The sequence below is a fragment of the Pseudopodoces humilis genome, chromosome 1 (genome assembly GCF_049639895.1).
Source record: "Pseudopodoces humilis isolate 2021_Gansu_Grassland_sample_001 chromosome 1, ASM4963989v1, whole genome shotgun sequence".
In the NCBI taxonomy this organism is placed as follows: Eukaryota; Metazoa; Chordata; class Aves; order Passeriformes; family Paridae; genus Pseudopodoces; species Pseudopodoces humilis.
In genome coordinates this window covers 101,140,363-101,160,425 of record NC_142200.1, presented here as the reverse complement: position 1 = coordinate 101,160,425, position 20,063 = coordinate 101,140,363, and the positions used below count along the sequence as shown (strand labels likewise).

General features: G+C 41.9%; 1 protein-coding gene across 1 annotated transcript in view; it reads left to right on the top strand.

Moving 5' to 3' along the window:
• Positions 1 to 13,840: 13,840 nt before the first annotated feature.
• The window catches only part of TPK1 (thiamin pyrophosphokinase 1), a 296,584-nt gene continuing 290,361 nt past the window's right edge, over positions 13,841 to 20,063 (top strand). Inside the window, exon 1 of the mRNA XM_005519092.3 lies at positions 13,841 to 14,162. Within this exon, the coding sequence (XP_005519149.2) occupies positions 14,120 to 14,162 (43 nt within the window). The 5' untranslated portion in view covers positions 13,841 to 14,119. The remainder of the gene's footprint in view (positions 14,163 to 20,063) is intronic.

The window sequence follows — 20,063 nt, the reverse complement described above, 5'->3', positions numbered from 1 at the left end:
AAGCACTTGTCTGAATTTCTCTCAAAAGGATTCACTTTTCCAGACATGCCCATTGTCCTGCCTTTTATTGCTTCAGAATTTCCCTAGGTTTTGAAAATACTGGGTAAGGAAGTTCCAAGTTTCCTTTTTCTAAGGAAAAAAAAGGAATTGGCTCATGGAAATACATATAGAAAGCTTTTTGAAACTGCTTATTTGATTGTCCTCCTCCTTGGTGAGCAGAAGGGAGGCTTGGTGGTTGCTAACAAAAGAGGTGATATAATATTAAGCATGAAGACCAGGCACAAAAGATTTACAGAGACAAAACAAAGAACTGACAAGTTCTTTACTTATACCGTATAGATTGTTATACCAAAAGTTATTCTATGTAGAAACTTCAACAGATGTTTCCTTCTCTTGCTTTTTTTTTTTTTGTTCCTAAGCTATGAGAATCTTGTCTAAGTCACTTAACAACTGATCAATTCATTGGAATACAGACAAGAAGCTGAGCCTCCAGCTGAGTACCCTCGTAGGCAGCTTCAGTGTTATTGCATTACTCAGATCCTCTTCTGAATCAAACTCTGAGCACAGGCTTAAGGGGTCAAATTCTACTCTGTTGCTGCTGGAAATTTAGGGTTGACTAAACTGAGCTTGTTTTAAATAGTCGCTATGATTTATCACCTGTTTACTATAGAAACAGATTTTAAAAGATATTGGGAAGAGAATTAATTCCTTTCTGATGGTCTTTGGCAGTGGCATTAGCATTTTTAAGTAAACACTAATAAAATTCATAAATTTAAGCCCACTTTTCATAACCATGTGGATACAACGTGCTGATGAGAAGTTGCTGTGGAGATGATTAAGTGGGAACTGGAAAAATTAGTTTTCATTTGAATGCTGCAATGGTCCAATTTACTAAGCTTAATAGTAGGAGACAAATGAACAGTGATTGTCATTTATTCTCTCAGGAGCAATGGTGGTATGAAGGGCTTTGTCCAAAATAATCAGTGTTGGCTATAAGCCAAGAAGAGGGAAAGAGCAACACATGGTGTTTTGTAGATTTTGATAGTAGTATAGCTTCTGATTCTGAAAAGAACTGAAGTGAATGGATGGGATGGAGAGTGGAGAGGAAAAAAGATGTTCTAATACTGTAATTTCAGAAGACAAATAGCCAGATCAGACTTCCTGGTGCATGCATTTTTAAAACACAGTCTTCTGTCTCTTGACTTCACTTTTTTACTTTTTTTTTGGGGTTTTTTTCTGCTCAGGAGGATTAGACAGTATTTTCATGCCTTTTCTCTATATGATTCAAACATCTCTGTTCCTGGACTATGTGGGAGATCTGTTCACTGATCATGTCCTGGTCATCTCATTTCAAAGGCAGAGGTTAAAGCATGAAAGATTGAACAAGGATATGAACTGCTTCAATCAATTTCATTTTGTTTTGTGGTTAGTTGTCTATCCTTCTAAGCTGCCCGTTCACTTTATCTGAAGGCATTAATACTTGGAAGTGGTCTTGAAACTCCCATTAGATAGGCAAAGAAATGTTTCATGGTCCTGCAGTGCCGGTAGAGTTCCTGTTAGATGGTACTGTTAATGCCACTGCTTTGCATACGTCCTGAATTTTCTTCTCAATCAGGCATCCAAAAGGAAAAGTAATAACATGCTGTCAGCTTGAAGGTAGGAAATGAGCACGATGAAATTTGAGGTCTTTGTGAAGGGCTGCAGTTCCGTTGGATTGGCAGCTATTGTATCCATTTTTGTTGGTTGAGGTGGACTAATTTGGAGGTTTGACTTCTTTTTAACTACCAAAAGAGTTTAGTGAAACAAGCATCACATTTATTACACAGTAATCCAGTACAAGAGTTACTGATGCCCTATTATGACAGAGTTCTTTACTTACTGGATTTTATACACTGCAGCCCTCTGAGATCCATCATCAGAGGAAGGGGATTCTTCTCAATCATACTGAGGATCTTAATTTTTGTAACCATTCTAGGAAAGGCTCTGGGCAACTTTTATCCAGCCTGAGGTGCTACACATTAAACAGTCTTGTGAACCCTGGAAGTAATGAATCCAGATTTCCTACTTTATTAAACTTACACTTTACTTCTTATTACTATTGTTCATTTTTCAAGTTAGTTCGTTATATTTGTTATGTCCATCCCTCTACAGGAGTTTTAGATGAAGTTACTGAAGAGAAGCTGTGTGTGCAACAGAAAGGAAAGGGGGAAAAAAGCACATTATGAGCTACTTTCTTTGTTTTTAAATCAAAGTCAGTTGTAACAAGAGACAGATTTCCTGAGCATCCCACCCGCTGCACTGCAGAGATAATGTGAATGACAGCCATTATGATATCACCTTGGGTAACAGCTCCAAACAGCCAGTCTTTAAAGGCTGTCTTATCTTCATACTGGCTGATTTATACATTAGTCAATTATATATGGCATAAATTGTAGCCCAGTAAGAATTATTTGGGTGCTTTTAGGACACGGAATATGGCTTTTGCAATCACTAATAAAAGGCTACAGCTTTATGTCGGCCTGACCCATAGGTCTCAGGAATTAACTGGGTTTGCATTGGCCTAGGCTTGTTGTAGCTGGTTTAATGCTTGCCAGCAGCCACCTAAGTTGATGGGCTTCAGCTGTGAACCCATGGACAGCGAAGGACTGACAGACCCCCTTGTCCCTGTGTACACAACCATCAGCCCTTTGCTTAAGTGACCCTGTTGTGCAACTTTAAAACCTTGGCTGGGAGCTGATGAAGAATAAGATTGGGATGAGAAAATGAACAAAAATAGTCCCAAGAAGGTCCAAGGCTGAACAGGAACAAAATCCCACTTTTAAGGTCTTCCCAGCAAGGACTTCAGAATGTTACTTATTGTATGTATGTATTGTATGATGTGACTCCTCACCATCACTGTGAGATGAGGGAGACAGAAACAGTCAAGCTTAGGACTCAGAGGTAGACCTAAACAGTAAACAAACAGGATTAGTATTAGTCCATTTTATACATAAAATGTAACTGTGCCATCTGTTAAGTTTTTCTGTATTATGACATCATTGTGGATTATTGGACTGCTAAAACAGTAACTGGAGTAAAAATTAATTCTTAGCTCACTAGGTAATGTGTAAAACTTTGCTCATAAGAAGATTTTGATACTAAAAAAAAATAACCCAAGAAAAGTAAATTTGATGCATGATATTTTGCTGACTAACATAGTTGGATTTGCCCCTTGTTCTGATTCTAACAAGTTGAAGCAAAACAAAGCTTAGTGCTTCACTCTCTGATTAGCAGAAGCAAGACATTAACCATGTCATTACTCAAGGATAAATTGGTCTGTCCCTTTCTTTGACATACCTTGTCAAAGCTTTCGTTTACTAGATCTCTGCCCTTCAACCCCAAATATCATTCTCCCTTACTTAGCTGAAATACTAAAATTGTAATAATTATAAATACTTAATAAATCTATTTTTCCATACTACAAAGCTCAGAAAGTGAGCTGGTCTAGGAGGATTCTCTGGTATCCTCAACATGTGAGCCTCAATTTTCTTTTCTTCATCATGTTCTTTTCTTCATCAACTGGGTGAAATCTGTTTCTCTCTCAATATTGATGAAAACTCAGCTGTAAATTCAGAAATTCCTAAGGATTACCAAATTCTCTTTTTCTTACCTTTCCCCATGATTTCATGTGCACAGATCTTCTTTACTTACTTTCTGAAACTTTGAAAATCATCTTTTCCTTTGCAGAACACTAAAGCATCATTTTAACCTATCAAAAAATAGCAGTGAGGTTGTTTCTTGGTCTTGTGTTCTATGAATAGGGTTTCTGAATAACAACAGAGACTTCTTAAAATGTTTCTGCATGATTCCCTTCATTTGATTTGCTGTTGAGGCAACATATTACGCTCTGATGGCAAGCTTGTATTCCAGTATATAGGATGCTTTTAAATTACCATAGGCACTGGAGAATGTATGACTTATTATGGCCTTTTTTCCGCCTTTTGGTAGTGTATGTGTTATTTACAGTACTTGCTATATTAACTTCTTCCTCACATCTGCCATGCCATGGTCAAAGTAAATATTTTACATTACAGTATTGTAGTAAAATATATTCCATAGTGAGAATGCTAGATCTTTTCTTTCTAGTTTCTACTGAACTGAGGGCTTTTTTGTTTTGTTTCAGTCTTAAATCTTAGAGCATGACTGTTGGAGTAAAATTCACCTCTAATTAAATCTGGCCTACCAGGCTTCTCTCTTTCTTTATAAAATATTCTTGTGTAACCAATGCCTATACTTAAGGCATGCAAATCTACTACATTTTGAAATAAGTTTCTCTAATGATGCATCTGGCAAAAACAAAAACATAATTCACAGCCTGCAACAATTTGTGAATAATTTAACAGCCCCCCAACTTACTCCTTAAAGAAGTATAAGGTCATTCCTCACTTCATAGATTTGCCCAAAAACAAAAAACTGAGTATAACTACATGAGAGAAATGGGGTGCAAGGGGACAGAAATCAAAGAACTGCACCTTTTATAATTGTAGCCTGCATTAAAATGATATTGAGCTGAGCCAGGAGTCATATCCCAGATTAAATATCTTTAGGAAAGAATTTTGTTGAGAGTCAGCAATTTCCTCCTCCCCACAAAGAACTTTAGCTTTTCTTGGGATACACCATTTGCAGTGTATAGCCTCAAGTGTAACACAGATTTCTTTGGCTTAGCATCTTAAGTAGGTGATATTTGCAAGAGTATTCCCTTCTCCACTTCTTGCCAAGGCAGGAAATAATATTAATCAGCTTTGCTAAAGTTACTCTGCTCCATTATTTCAGGTAGGAGGGCCCAAGGGAAGACAAGGTTAGAACTCAACAGAAGGGAAGGAAAACTCAGGGAGCAGCTAGGAGAAAAAGAAAGGCATGAGGAAACAAATATTAAAGTGAGAGGAAAGAAAAATAAAGAAAATCCAGAAAGTATAGAGATCCTAATCCATAGTTATGTTCAGGTAAAGTATTAATTTTCAGCCTTTAAAAGCTTAAATACTTGGAAGCATTGAGCTGAAAGATTTTCTTAAATGAAGACTTGTGCTAGTTTAAATAAAAACTATCAGGTAGCATAGCACGATGATAATTAAGTCAGTACAATTTGGTGTTCCAAACTATGCATATTTAAGACCTTGGTTATGTTTGTGAATTTATCCCAGTCTAGATAACAGATTTCACAGGTAAAATTAATAATACAGCATAAACCAGGCAAAAGGACACGTCACATTTTCACAAGGAGGATGTGATAAACTTTAGTTCACAAATGAGCATCTGCTGACATCAACCTACAAGTAAGTTCACTGGAATTACATTATCCTTAGGTACTTATGCAGTTGCAAGCTGCCATAGTTTGCTGTTAGGCTTGGTCTTCCCTTCTGACTTCATGGAGGGAGAAAACACCCTTGAGCTATGTGCTAGTAACTTTACCCATGTCTTCCTTTTCCCAGCTGTGCTGTCAACCTTCTGTCTGTCCTTTACGGTTCATAGGCTGAGCCTTGGAACGTGAATAATAATGTTGCTTTAGTGATCTTTAGTGATTATATCCCCATGACTGGGCTGATACATATTGAATCTCAGTTTGAAACATCTTCCTCATTGATGTTTGGATTTCATGGTGAGAAACCTCTTAGCAATGTGCCTGATAAGACTCAGAATATTCCTGCAGTAGTGGCCAGGACACGGCTTGGAACTGTTTGGGCAGGAGCTGCTTCAGCAATGGACACTGGAGTTAATGCATCTGAAATGGCAGGGAGCTTGGAACGAGATGATCTTTGGAGTCCCTTCCGACACAAACTATTCTATGATTCTGTGAAATGGTGTCAAGCAAATGTGATTGATATTGTGGCATACTGAGCACAATTTCTTAAAGGGGAGGCTAGGAAAAGCAGGGGTTGGACAGGAGTAAAAATGTGCTGCATGTTTCATCAAATGCATGATGCAGCCCAGCTGCAAGTGGTAGTTTGTCCTAAAATGTCTTAAAATACTTGGATGAATTTTCTAAGGTGACAAAGTGCCCAAGGGAAGAATGTAATCAAGTACAGCAAAAATCTCCTAGGGTTCTAATTTGTATTAGGGGCTTGGAAAATCTGAGCTTAAGCCTTAAGTAAATGGCTATCATGGAGTGGTATAAAACTCCCCAACAACTGACTTGGTACGTTTGTTCTACTTTAAACACATTTTCCAGAAATTACTTTGTACATTTGTACATACTATACTGTTTTTTATGCATGGAGTAACTTAAAGAACAGAAATACTTTATTTTTATTTTTTTTTAATTTTTTTTAAATTTTAAGCATTTTTAGGTGAGCATTGTATATATAATGCTTTTGCACCTTCTTAGACTGTATATATTCTTTATTAATATATTTAAGATAGATCCAGGATCACAGACAACAAAACTGACATAGCTATTTTATATTTGATGTGCATACCACTTTAAAATTAAGCTTATTAAAGATAATAGAATGATCCATAGGCAGGCCTTCAGCTGCAGACTAAGAGCTGACAGGCTATTTGGTGAACAATTTACTGAGTGCCTCACTCCCCCCTCCTTCTTAACCACGGGCATTTTAAGTTCATTCTATTAACCTTAATAGGTTTGCTTTCAAAGTGTTTTACTTGGAAGATTTAAACCTGAACTCTATCATATGTCAGCCTACAGCTAACTTAAGCAACAAAACTACAAGAAGATGCATCGTATTTATCTATGTGCATACTTGCATGCATGTCCACGAGTAGCAGCATCTAAAACATGTGAATAAATGACAAACTGAGCCTTGTGTAATGCCTTTCTGCTATGGGTCTCTCATTCTTCCATAGGGTGTCTCAGGATTTTTTTTTCCTCTCAATTAAAGAAGAGTTAATAGCAGGCATCTCCAGAAAGGCATGCACTAGTTGAGAAAGGTTGTGCAAATGAGAGAAGAGCTTGTTTTCCTCACAAAAGAACTCCAGTAGGTATATCTGAGGGCTGCCCTCTGTCCCAGCAGGATGTCCTTTTCTGTCCATCTGGGACCCAATGAGAGAATTAGCAAGCAAGTTGTAAAAGATTTAGCCTGTGAGGAAAGGGCAGGCTAAGGCAGCTTTGTTCAGACTGTGGGACAGAATTGCAGCCATTATCTTTTCTCTATTACTGCCTTTTAAACAGCTTGTCAGACAGTGCTGCCACTTTTATGGAAGGTAACAAAGACACTGAAGCAGCTGGGTGCCTCCCATCATTTCCATTCTAGAGATCCCTCTAAGTGGTTCCCCCTCACAATAACACTAGCCCTGACAGATTTAGGTCCTTCCAGGACTCAACATTTCTTTTCCTACTTTGATGACTTAGAACAGTAACTTGGAGAGGTCAATACAGCTGTAAATGCCAATTATCAATGGCCTCACTTCCCATCACCCTGGCAAATCACCACCATGGAGAGTCCCATACAGTCCTTGGCCAAACTCAGCCCAGACAAGGCAGAAGCGACAGCAATGATTAGTGAGCAGGATCTTGCCCCGTTTTTATTCTGAGCCACTATTCACCTTTTGATCTCCACAGCCTTAGGGTCACCTTGATTTTGACATCGCTGCATGCTCAAATGCCTAATGGCAAATGCTGCCCTTCACACTTTTACAAGACTGCTTCATTCCCATGGGACAGGGATGAGAACCTGTTAGACCACTGTGTGGAGCTACTGCAACTTGCTTTCTATCACTCTGAATGCACTGGACATGGCCAGCGCCCCAGGGCAGTATTCATCACACCCCACACCCAGTCCAAACACACAATATTCATTTCCCAAATGCTGCCTCCTTGGGTCACCTACTGAGAGAGTTGTTTTCAGAAATAGAAGAGTTAACAAGACTCAAGATAAAGACATCAAGAAGCATTTTTTAGTGCTGTGGAATGCACCTACAAGAGAAATTAGGCTGTGCAAGAGACAGGGTCCTGAAACTGTGGACTGGGTTCTCCACATTGGTTGTCGCATGCTGAGAGGACAGTAAGAGCTCCTGTACACGTCAGTCAAAATAAGACAATTTTTTCCAGGCAGAATAGAGTGCAGCAAATCATTGGATTTTTTTCCTACTTAACTCTTCTTGTACTGCCAGGTCACCTTAGCCAAGGCCTCCCAGGAATTCCTTGCCAGGTTAGTAAAAGTACAGCTTGCCTATCATCTCAAGAATCCAGTCTCCTGACCTCATGAAGTCAATATAATCACAGGTATTAACCTTCACCTACTCTGCTTACTGCCATCCATACTGTCATGATAGCAGCTGATTTGATGCAAATGTCATTTCTAAAAGTTATCACTTCAAGACACAATACTCTTTCCAAAGTTTATCTTTCATCCATCTTCATGACAGAATATTGTTGATGATCATAATAAATCTTCTCAATTTGTATAGAATTGATTCTTAAACAATGCCATCTGTTTATTCATTAGTAATACAAATTCATTTGTATTTGGCTGTTGATCTTAGGTTGATTTAAAAGTACAGGTATACCTTATTGTTGCCATTCTACAGATGAAGCAACAAAGGCATAGAATGCTATGAGCTAGATCTCTTTGAAGCTAAGTTAATTCCTAAGCCATTATATACACTAGAGGCTATGGATCCATAGGGGTTGGCTCTGTCTACACATGCCAGTTAGTACAGAGTGGATTAAATCCTAAATCTTCAAAATGCAGTGTCCTGCCCAGTGAGCCACAGGATTATTTCACTATTTTCTTCTGCTTTACTCTGTGGCCTAAAATAATTCTTATGTTTTATCTCCAGCCTGCCCTATACCATTTCAGAAACAAATTGCACTTAACATGATATTTTTGTACAGTTCCATAATCTCTTCAGGACTTGAAATGAATGAGAAGTTGGCTCTATTAATTCTGTGTTTGCAGTCCTTTTTTTTTTTTTTTTTCCCCCCCTCTCAATGACTGTACCTTCCAAATTGGTGTTTGAGAAGGTTGTGAGGACTTAAATTGTTGGCACAGGATAACTGCAAGGATATAATGTCTATAATAAAGCATCCCATTTATCTACTGATGCCTGTGTTTTTTGAATTATCAAGCTCTTAGGGATGTACGGACAACCAGAGAGCTGAGTTAGCTAAACATTCTCAACCTTATTATTCTGCATAAATGCTAGAATAGGTACCAGAATGAACCATCCCATCTTGATAGTTTTAACTCTGGATTCCCCTTAGTATAAAGCTAAGCTGTGGGGAGAAGGAGAATATATTCTTAACATTTACATGTTTCATGAATCCTGATTGCCAGCCTTGTACAGACTGTTCTGTCTCAGCAATAAAATTAGAGTAGCTGGAGGAACATATGCCCCCTGCTTTACAAGCAGCTTGTTTTAGACATCACCAAGAGGGACTTCAGGAGGTACCTGGGTAGTTTTGATTCTACATACTTTCCAATCAAAAGGCTTCAGAATGCCAATTAGTGAAATCTGCCATAGCCCTTGAACAGAACCTAAAGTACTTTCAGTCAAGCACAGAGATATGATTCTCATTTTGGTGAAAAATGGAAGAAGGGATGGGGCTAAAAATAAAGCATTAAATGATGATGTCTGGCATTACCAGACCTATTTGACTTTCATGTGTGAGAGAGGCATTATGCTGTGAATGCTAGAGACATGTCCTATCATTTTGCTGGACAAAGTCCCCAAATACCTCTAAATCTTTCAGTCTCAATTAGATTAGTCTATCTGAAAGAAGGAAAAGAAATTCTGAAAACAACTAATGCTACCTCAGCAGTGTGTCCGTACCAGGATAGAGACCGATCATCCTAAGGAAGAACAGCAAACACTGCAGGCTTTAGCCCTGTTGTGTAAATCCCCTAGCAATGACTTCCCTTTTCTTTCCTTGCTAAGTCCCAGGAGATGTTATGAGTAAATATAAGCTTCTGTCCTCCTAATCACCCTTCAACCCTTCCCACCTGATCAGTTTTAGCAGTGCTGAAGAGCAGTGCCACTAATGTCATAACTGTGTTCCACAGAAGCTGCCCAACTGACTGCTTCTCAGCATAGTAATCCTAAAGAAGAGAAAGCTTTCTGGAGTCTGCTAAGAATAAGCTTTTATATACATAAATGTATATGGTAATATATATAAATTGCAGTTTCTCCCTGGGCAGTCCAGTCGCCAAGCCTGTACAAACTTCATGGATAATATCTCAGGTGAGAGGCATGACTGGCTGCTTAGTTACCAGAGGAGGTATAAAAGGTTTGAACACTACCTCAACCTTTCCTGCCTGTCATTGTGAAACTTCCTCTGTCAGACAGCCCCATCTGTCACTCAGGAACTGCATCTGCTTGCCTGTTTATTTTCTCACTTGGGGTTGAGGTCACTTGCCCTCCCTTTAGCTAATCAGAGGAGACGGTAGTAATCAAAGCACAATATCAGTGCTCCAGGGATGTCTTTTTTGAATAGCCTCTCTGCACACTGTTCTGCAAATCTTGCAAAGTAATGTAGACATGCACAACCAGAGGAAAAGAACAGGGCAAAAGGTTTGGTTTGAGATCCAGCTAGAGAAAAAAAGTATTGCTGAATCTATATGCTACATGGAAAAACAGGTGTAATCTTTACTGAGAAATTTCTCATGTGTGACAAGAAAAAAAATCACTAAGTTTATTAAATGGTAGCCTTTCATAGGAAAATTCAATGGATGTTCTAGCACAGATGTAAAGTGCAAAAAAGAGTTGAAAGTGCTTATTTTTTGAAAATGCAAATCAGCTTCCTGACTTCTCAGTGCTCTTAAGGGACTATCCTTAAGACAACGTGCCAGTCTGCCTGGAGTTATTAATTTTGCTCTCTACACTTCCTCTACTGTACTACCTTTGTTAGGCTCTGATAAACAGTATTAAATACCTGTCAGGTTCTGCCTTCAAAATCAGTGCATTATAGCATCTACTAAAGTTATTCCTGTGGAGCTGATTCTAAAAATAAACTTTATACAGTGGATGAGAGATTTGTATCTGAAGGAAAGAGCAGTGAAAGAACAACTGAGTCCAGGGAAAGGAGTGTCTGCCTTGTTTGCCCTTTGCCTAATTGTGTAGTGGGCTGGCAGTTTGCCTTAGCTTGCAGACCCTAGCTCATCTTGGAAGGATTTAAAGCATACCAGTACCAGCCTGATCTCTCAAGACTGATTTCTCTTTGTAATGCTATTGTGATGAATCATGTATTACTATGATTAGCAGAGAGAGAGGTACAATTACTTTTTTGCAGCCGTGGCTGGTAAAGGATTTCCTGGAAGCCGAGATGTGACAGAGGTGGAAAAAGTGTCTTCTGAGACACGAAGGGAATGGAGAGAAATTTTTGCATGCACAGTTAAAAAAATAAAAAAAATGAAGTTAATGGGGGAACAGGAGAACAGGAGCAGAAAGACTTGTAAATGAGCACTACCAGGAACAGGGTCTTGACTGAATTGGACCGTCCCTCCGAGCAAGTACGACTCTTCTCATGCATAAGAGCCTGCTTATCAGCAACTATTTGTAGCAGATGGTACCCCCTCAAGAGCAAATTTTAAAAAAATAATGACAGAGACACTGAAAGATACTGAAGAAGAAAAATAAGCTATCCTGGAGAAGGTTTAATAATATTACCAGGCAATTGGAAAGTGCCTGTCAAAATTGAAAGGAAGCAGAGTGGAGAAACAAGAGTGGAAGACAATATAATTAAGAGGAGGAGAGCATTGGCCAGCTGCATGGTAGTCCCCACATGGTCTCCATTCTTGGAAAAGACAGCAAGCTGCTTCTTCCTAATGCTGGTTGTTTTTAACCTGCTTGAAGAAGGACACTGAGATGGTAACCAACATCCTAAGAGCCTTTGAAATTCAAGTTCTCCATGGAGAGGAAATAAAATTTTAAATGGCACAAAAGTGCAACAAACCATTTTCTATTTCTATGGAGTAAACAGTAATCTTTTGATGTCCTTAATATATTTTCCTTGTTTCCCAATAATCTCACATTTTTTCTCATCACTAAGGCATGAATGCTTCCAGTACTTATAAAATTCTATCAGTCTTTGTGGATCAAAATTGATTATACAATGTAGTCTCTTATAGGTGGCAGGGCATCTTATCTGAAAGGTCCAAAGCAAAGGTTTGGTGTTTGCAGCATTAAAACCAAAGTTTGCACCTACAATCAATGCAGTAACCACAAAATCCCAGAATTGTTTGGGTTGAAATGGATGTTCAAGGTCATCTGGATCATTTCAATTCCCCTTTCATGGACAGGGAAACTACTAGACCAGGCTGCTCAGAACCCCATCCAGCCTGGCCTTGAACACTCCCAGGGTTGGGGCATCTACAACTTCTCTGGCCAACCTGTTCCAGTGCCTCACCACGCTGACTGTAAAGGGTATCTTCATAATATCCAATCCAAACCTGCCCTCTTTCAGTGTGGAGCCACTCTTCTTTATCCTAAAAATGTGTCCCAGACTAGCCCACCACGGAAGTCACTTAAATCATGTTGATCTGAGCATGAATCTCAGACTAAAAAGGTGGACTGAGGAGTGGACAGACACGCTGGTCCCATTTCCCTCCGATCTGACCGGAAACCCTCATTGACAGACAATCATATAATTATGAGGTTGAAAAATACCCCTGCGAGCACCTAGCCCATGGACCTCGCTCACGCTTTCTCCAAACGCCTCTAGCAGAAGACCTTGTCCTGCCGTCTCGTCCCACCCCGCGGTGCAGGGCACGCCCGAACAGCGGCACCGCAGCTCCGTGCGGGGCTCCGCGGAGCCTGCCGGCCGCTCCGAGCCGCGCTGCCGGGGCGGGAGGACGGACGGACGGACGGACGGACTGGACGGAGGGAAGAAGGGGATGAGGAAGACATGGAGGGACGGACCGGCGCTCCTCTGCTGCCCTCTGCTGCGGAGCCCCGCGCCGCTGCGCTCCCTCCGAGCTCCCGGGAGAGCCGGGACAGCTCCGTGCAGCGAGGAACGACGCTGGGAACTCCAGCGGTGCCCGGCCTGCCCCTGATGGAGCGGATGGAGACGGGCACCTGCAGGGACGAAGGCAGGTCCAGGAGGCGGAAACAACAATACTGACACATTTGAGGGGGAAAAACTTGCTCCCCTGTGCTCCCAGAGCAAACTTAAATTCCGCAGTGTTACCCATTGTATGCCTGAAGACGATTAACGCCCCAGTTAAGAGTTATGAACGAGGGTAAACGATATATTTAACAAGTTTTATGATGTTATTGAAATTATATTAACTGAAACTTAAGCTGCACCTATGACTGCCGCATCATTCTGGGCGAGCTAGAAGGGCACAGGCAGCACCGGCGGGGACAGCCGACCCGGGATGCTGCCAGCCCTCCGCACGGCTTTCCCTGCATCCCAAAGGCGCGGGCACACAGGCGGCATCCGAGGGCATGAGCAATCGTGGCACAGCTTTCATTTCTCTCCGGTTTCCATGGGCTCTAAGCGATTTGAGGACTTTCACTCTGAGCGAGGCGCTCGGTACAGCGCCGCAGGTGCCCGCCGCGAGGCGGCCCTTCCCGGGCTCCCCGAGCATCGCTGTACCGAGAGCGGCGCTGCTCAGGTGCCCGGAGAGGCCGGGAACCCCTTCGCTCGCTCCCGGTCCCCTCCCCTGCGCTCCTGCCCACGGCCTCGTCCCTTTCCCTTCCGCTCTCCCGCCTCGGCGCGCGCACAGGCGCTGCCGGGGGCGGGGCCGCCCGTTACCCCGCCCCTCAGCGCAGGCCCCATAGGCCTTCGCCGCTGCCAATCAACGAGCCCCGCCTTTCCCCCCCGCCGCTGAATCCACCGCCGAGCAACGGATTGCGGCGGCCATCGATTCCCTCGGCTCGCCCTGCCACCCCCGTCCCACGCACATCCCGATCCCGGTCCCGATCCCGGTCCCGGTCCCGGTCCCGGCCGGGGGATGTAGGAGGACGAGCGGCCGAAGGTACCCAGCCAGCGCCGCCGCCACGTCTCCCGGCGCGGCCGCCTATCGCCTGCAAGGGCGGGCGCAGCCGCCGGCGCGGCCGTGTGGCTGCAGGCGTTCCTCGGGGAGCCCAGGAAGGGGCACGGCTGTTCCCCGCCTGCCCCCCCGCCGCTGGTCCCGCCCGGCTCTCCGTGCCTTTAGCGTGTGCCTGCCCGTCCCGCGGGGCCATGGAGCGCGCGTTCACGCCGCTGGAATGCCTCCTGCCCGCCGGTACGGTACCGCCCGCCCCAGCCGCGCCGGCAGCGAGGGGAGGGGAGGGGAGCGGGGCGGCCGCTCCTCCCGCCCCGGTCCTGCCTCCCGCAGCCCCGCCGAGCCCCGCTGCGAAGCCGCCGCGGTGTGTCTGCCCCGCTTAGGCTGAGCTTTGGGCTCAATACAGCGTTAGGTACCGTGTTAACTCCCTGTGGAGTTCAAAACTGGCATTTAAACCCCGACCCCTGGGGGTTCAGTCGGTACTTTCCGTTTGCTGCCTCCGTTTTCTCGGCTTGGCCGGCCAGAGCGCTCCGGTGACTCCTGTCTGTCCCGCATCTCCTACCTGCGCCCTGGGGAGAGGGGTCCCCGGGCTTGGCATCCATCCCCCTTTGTGTGCCTTTGGCTCCCCGCCTCCTGCCCGTGTGCTTTGCCCTAGAGCCACCCTTGCACCCTGCCTTGCCCTTCAGTTCTGCACAGCAAAGCTTTGAGGTTTGTATTCAGGGTTTTCTTTGGTTTTCCCAGGCTATCCAACAGTATTGTGGTTTTGATTTTATTTTTGCGATTTGAGAGCTGAGCTTTATTAATATACATCATTAACTTTATTATGTGTTTAAAGGATGGAGCACCTGTAATAGGCACAGACCCATCCAAGTGGCTTGTACACAGTTTGGAATAGGCACTTCTTCCACATTCTGTGTTTGCAGTGTCTAATTCAGTAGGGTCCAATTTGTTGTTCAGTGATACCATTATAAACAGTAAATATTTTTGTCTTTCTCTAACATGACTTTAAAGCTGCATAAAAATCATTTTGGCATAGCAGCTGAATTCTAACTGACACTGCTCTTTTCTCTGTTCTGGCACAGACACCAGCTGCTGCATTGAGGTAAATGTTGTTATTTATTTACTAGTAAGATCTGTAATAGGAAGGGCAGAGTTTAACAGAATGCACACTTTTAACATTCAATACATTTTTACAGCTAGCAGTTTAAGAGCATGTTTAAATCCATTCCACTGTGATACATTTTTCAAGTCATGCTTTGCTCTGATTCTTAAAAACTTCTTCAGGGTATGGTCAAAACTACTAACGGGTAAAGCTGCACTCAAGATATTCCTGCCAGAAATGTGTATTTGACACTGTGTGCATGTGGACTTTGAGACACACTTTGGTGTGGAAAGAGGGAAGAGCATGTAGGTGAGATTTTAATGGACAACTTTGATTCATTGTGACATGATGTCCTCTTGTATACAATAAGTGATTACTAAGTAGGTAATAAGGCCAAAGAAAAAGCTACCTTATGAAGTTAATAAGAGGATTGAAGCACCTGCCCTATGAGGACAGGCTAAGAAAATCGGGCTGTTTAGGCTGGAGAAGAGGTTTCTGTGAGGTTGTGTGGAGACCTCATAGCAAGTGCCCCATATCTGAAGGGGGCCTAGAGGGAAGCCAGAGAGGAATTCTCCATCCGGAGAAAGGACAAGTGATAGGACAAGGAGTAATGGGTTTAGATTCTAAGAGGGGAAATTTAGGTTATAGGTATTAGGAAGAAATTCTTTACTGTGAGGGTGGTGAGACACTGGAACAGGTTGCTCAGAGAGGCTGTGGATGCCCCACCCCTGACACTGTTCAAGGCTAAGTTGGATAAGGCCTTGAGCAGCCTGATTTAGTGGGTGGTGTCCCTATCCAAGGCAGGGAAGATTTGAACTAGATAATCTTTAAGGTCCGTTCCAACCCCTTAACTTTCTATGATTCTATAAATTTATCCCTGTGGAAGTACTGGCATTGCTGTTTGTATTACAGGGTAGTTGCCTTTGATTGTGCGATGGTAGAGCTACCATATGTCCTCAGTTTCCAGGAGTTGTCTTTTTCTTTGGTTATGTCTGGTTGGATTCAAAGATTGGAGATGTTTGTTCAGTTTCCTCGTGACCCACAGCCTTCTCACACCACAGGCTCCAGCTGGATGTAAAGAAGCCTGCTTCTCTGAAAGAAAAGTCTTCTACTTGCCTACAAAGCAGTTGGCTATACAGGCTGTGCCTGTGGTCCTGTATTCATCAGGATCCTTGTCATCATTACAGACATTCATTACCAGCATTACCAATTGAACTAGCCTGCTCAAAGTATTCAAGGCTGAGCAGATTTATTTGGCAGTTCCACCGTTTAAGTTCTGGTGTCCCATCTGGGGAATTCAGAAATAAGATTTTCAAAATTGGATAGGTAAAATGAGCCTCCCAATTTCTTCTGGAGAAAATACCTACCAGTAGTTCCTCTATCTGTTTGTTTCATTTGGATAGGAATTTAAGTGTCCAAATAGTATAAAGCTAGCCAATGAAGAACATGGCACTTCTTAGAAGTTAAACATGAGCTTACAAAATAAACCCTTTTGAGGCCGCTATGGACCTTGTTCCTTTCCTTCTAATACTAGATATAATATCATGTGTAACAACGTGTAATAATTGTATTGTAATTGTATATGTAACAATTAATTTACTTTGTTTCTCTTTTTGAAGTTGTTCAGAAATTGTGCTTTTATTGATACAGGATAGAGTAAAACACCCCCAGGTTTTAGAACATTATAATATTAGATACCTGAGCTGGAATTTCAGGGCCATGTATGCCTTGGTAATTTTAGTCAGTGTAGTTAGAGCAAGTTCTTAGATCAGACGTCTCTCTCTCTCTATCTCACCTGATTGATGTTCAAGTAGTAGATACTTGAGAACTGCTGTGCTAACTAGTATGCTCAGGGCCTTTGAACATTATTCAGTCAAACAGCTGGAGCACAGTTGAAAATCACCATGCTACAGTCAGAACACCATGCTGTGGACTTTAGAACCATGTTGATTTGCTTAATGTAGTTCAGAATAACAAGATTAAATTTAAAGTGGGATTAAGTCTAAATTTATGTCTTGCACACTGAAACAAATATATTTTCATTTCCTTATGGAGTGAAACCTTTAAAAAGGCTCACAGAAAGCTCCACCACAGAAACCTGTACATTGTGTGAAAGGGTCACACAGAAGCTTCACAGGCAAGGCTCCTGTAGAAGACTCATAATGATGTCACACTATAGCCTATGAATTAATGAGAAGAGTAGCTTTGTTTATTCTGGAGCATCCTTTGATACACTCACCATTTCCCTCCTGCTGTTTATATCCTTTTCTTGCACTGTCATTGCTTCCTGCTGCTTGTCCCAGACTGTGCTGCAGGCACTTCTGCAGAGACAAGTGTTTCTAATTTATTATTTTAATACCATGAACTTTGGGAGCTGAGTGTGCTGTGCTTGTGACTGCTTTACAGTGGAAGTACTGTAGCATCCTCTAATAAGGTTGCCCCTGAATACCACTTGAGATTATGAGAAGGGAAGAGTGCCAGTTTGCTAGGCTGTGTTTTCTCACAGGGAATGTTTTACATTGCCTGCCATAGCATGGCCTGGATTCTCACTCATTTCCAGATGTGATTAATGGTCCCTTGGCTTGCACAGTCCTTAAAGTGAGGCTCAGTATTGGTTATATCAAGTGGAGTGATGCAGAAGGAGGCTGTCTTCCTCAGTTTATAATCCAACAGCTCCCAATATGAGTGTCTTGCCTTGTAGAGGTGGAGGGGCTGCAAAGAAACAGCAAATCGTATTTATCCCTCTGCTCTCTTCTGTGCCTTGCAGAGGGTATGTTGGAGCTGAGCTTGCTCTGAGTGACAGAACCTGTGCTACCAGTGAGAGCTGGTTTCCTTGTCCCCACTTCTCCATGCTCCAAGTCAAATGCAGTCCTGAACTACACTGTGTTCAGAACTGGTGGTTAAGACTTGGTTTGCTCATAAGTGGGTGTGCTGTCTTTATCTCACTGAAGCAAGGTCATCTATATGCCCTGAGAGACAGATCCACAACACATGGGTCCAAAGACTGCTTCAGAATTATGGAGAAAATATATAGTTATCTCTTTGTGCAAAGGGACTGTAAAATTCTGCATTGAATTTAAAGCAAAGAGAACAAGAGGAGGCAACAACATGCTCTGAATGCTCTTCCATCATTCTGCGAGCTTGATTGTCTCTTGCTTTACTCTGTGTATTCTCCTGAAAATGTTACTGGCTGTAAGGGAGCTGCCTCTGAAAGGATTGTATAACCATATTCCTTTTAAATGCCTGGGGCTTGAACTTCTTCCTTAACGCTCGCTTTTATCTGACACTAAGGATTCAAAATTATTTTGTGGAACAGTCACATGTTTGCCATTCAGTGAATGACCACCAGCCTGGTACGTGTGCCAATGGCTGTTTAAATGTCTCTTTACTAGAGCTCTGCATGGTATCTGTGATGCATTATCTTGACATCTAATTCACAAAGCTCTGTGACAGAAATCAAGACAGTCATAGGGTTAGAAAATCAACCTGATAGTCTCTGTTAGTTCTTGAATATTAAAGGTGTATGGAAAAGGTGTGGAATCCTGAACTATTGGATAGTTCTGCAAATTTTCAGGATTTGTGCCACGAGTGTTGGGTCAGACTAGTGAAGTTTTCAAGTGAATCAGGTCATTCAAAAGCTGTTACTGAATTCACCTAAACTGAAAAAGTGCTAGCAGGGGTGTCAGCTCTTTTAAGACTACTACTGGCATTCCATAATAAAATTAGGAAGCACTTCCATATGGCTGTTACATTTTTCTGTCTTTTTAACTGAAGTACTTTCAAAATGTTTTTTTTTTTCCTGTGAATGTTGCTGACCTGCTCCTGTTCTTTATTTCATTTAAGTAGCAGGACTATTCATCTAGTCTAGTTACCTGAAACTCATTAGTTTGTTTTTGAAGTATCTGTTAATATTCAGCTACTCAGACCCTGCTGCTTGCTAATCTGCTGTGCTGGGTCAGCATTTGCTTTGTAAGTATTATTGTATAGATTACTCACAGGTGCACTTACAAGTGTCAGTGCACTGATAGGTCCATATCTTGCAGTCACTAATAGGGCATTTTGAGTGCGAATATGATGGCAAATGGGTCTAAGGTCATCTCAAAAAGCACAAAAAGAAAAAAAAAAACCACACAAGAAAAGAACACACCAAAAACTAAAGCAAAATCCACCTCCAAAACCCCCAGAAATAAGCAGCCTAACAAAAAGAACCCCAGACTAACAAAAAAATCTTCAAGACCCCATCGAGTATAAGATCAATAATGATGTTACTGGAATTTCTGAGACAAAAACTCACATTCATTACTGCTTGCCCAGATACTAAAGCACCTGGATAAATTAAATTCCTTTTGGAAGGTCTTGTTATTTTCCATCAGCTGAGGCTTAAAGCTAGGAAATACACTAGCTGATCTCCTATAGTCTTTTTTAGGTTTTTTTTTTATCTCTTTTTCTTTTTTTCTTTTTTTTTCTCCTGTGATTTAAAGCGATAAGGAGGTGGGAAATACACTTGTTCCAGTCATCAAATGTTCATGTTGCTTGTATCCAATTAAATGTGTGCAGGAGTACTGAAAACCATTTAAACTTATTAGTGTTTAAAGAGCAAAATATTAATCTTTAAAAGGTCCAGGAAGTCAAGGAGAAGAGTGGACTTTCAACTTTCGTTTCTCCTCTGCTGTATTCACTTGCATGTCTTTGATCAGCCCTTAAAACACTATAGCAGTTTCACAGCACCTTTAACATTATGCTATATCTCAAATCTGTGTGTATGCATCTATATAAAAGCTAGTTTTACTTTCTGGAAGTAGAAAACAGAAGAGGCCTTGTTTGTTTTTTTTTTTTTCCTGTCTACAAAGCTCGTCTAAGTCTGATTTATGGAGAAATTGAATATGAAGCATAGAAATGAAACACTTTATTTACACAGGAGAAAACATAGACAGGTAGATTTCAGATTTTTCAAGATCCAAAGTAACAAATCCCAGTCATCCTTGTGTCTTTGCTTTAGGTTTGAACATCTTGAGATATTAATCAAAGCTTAATCTTTG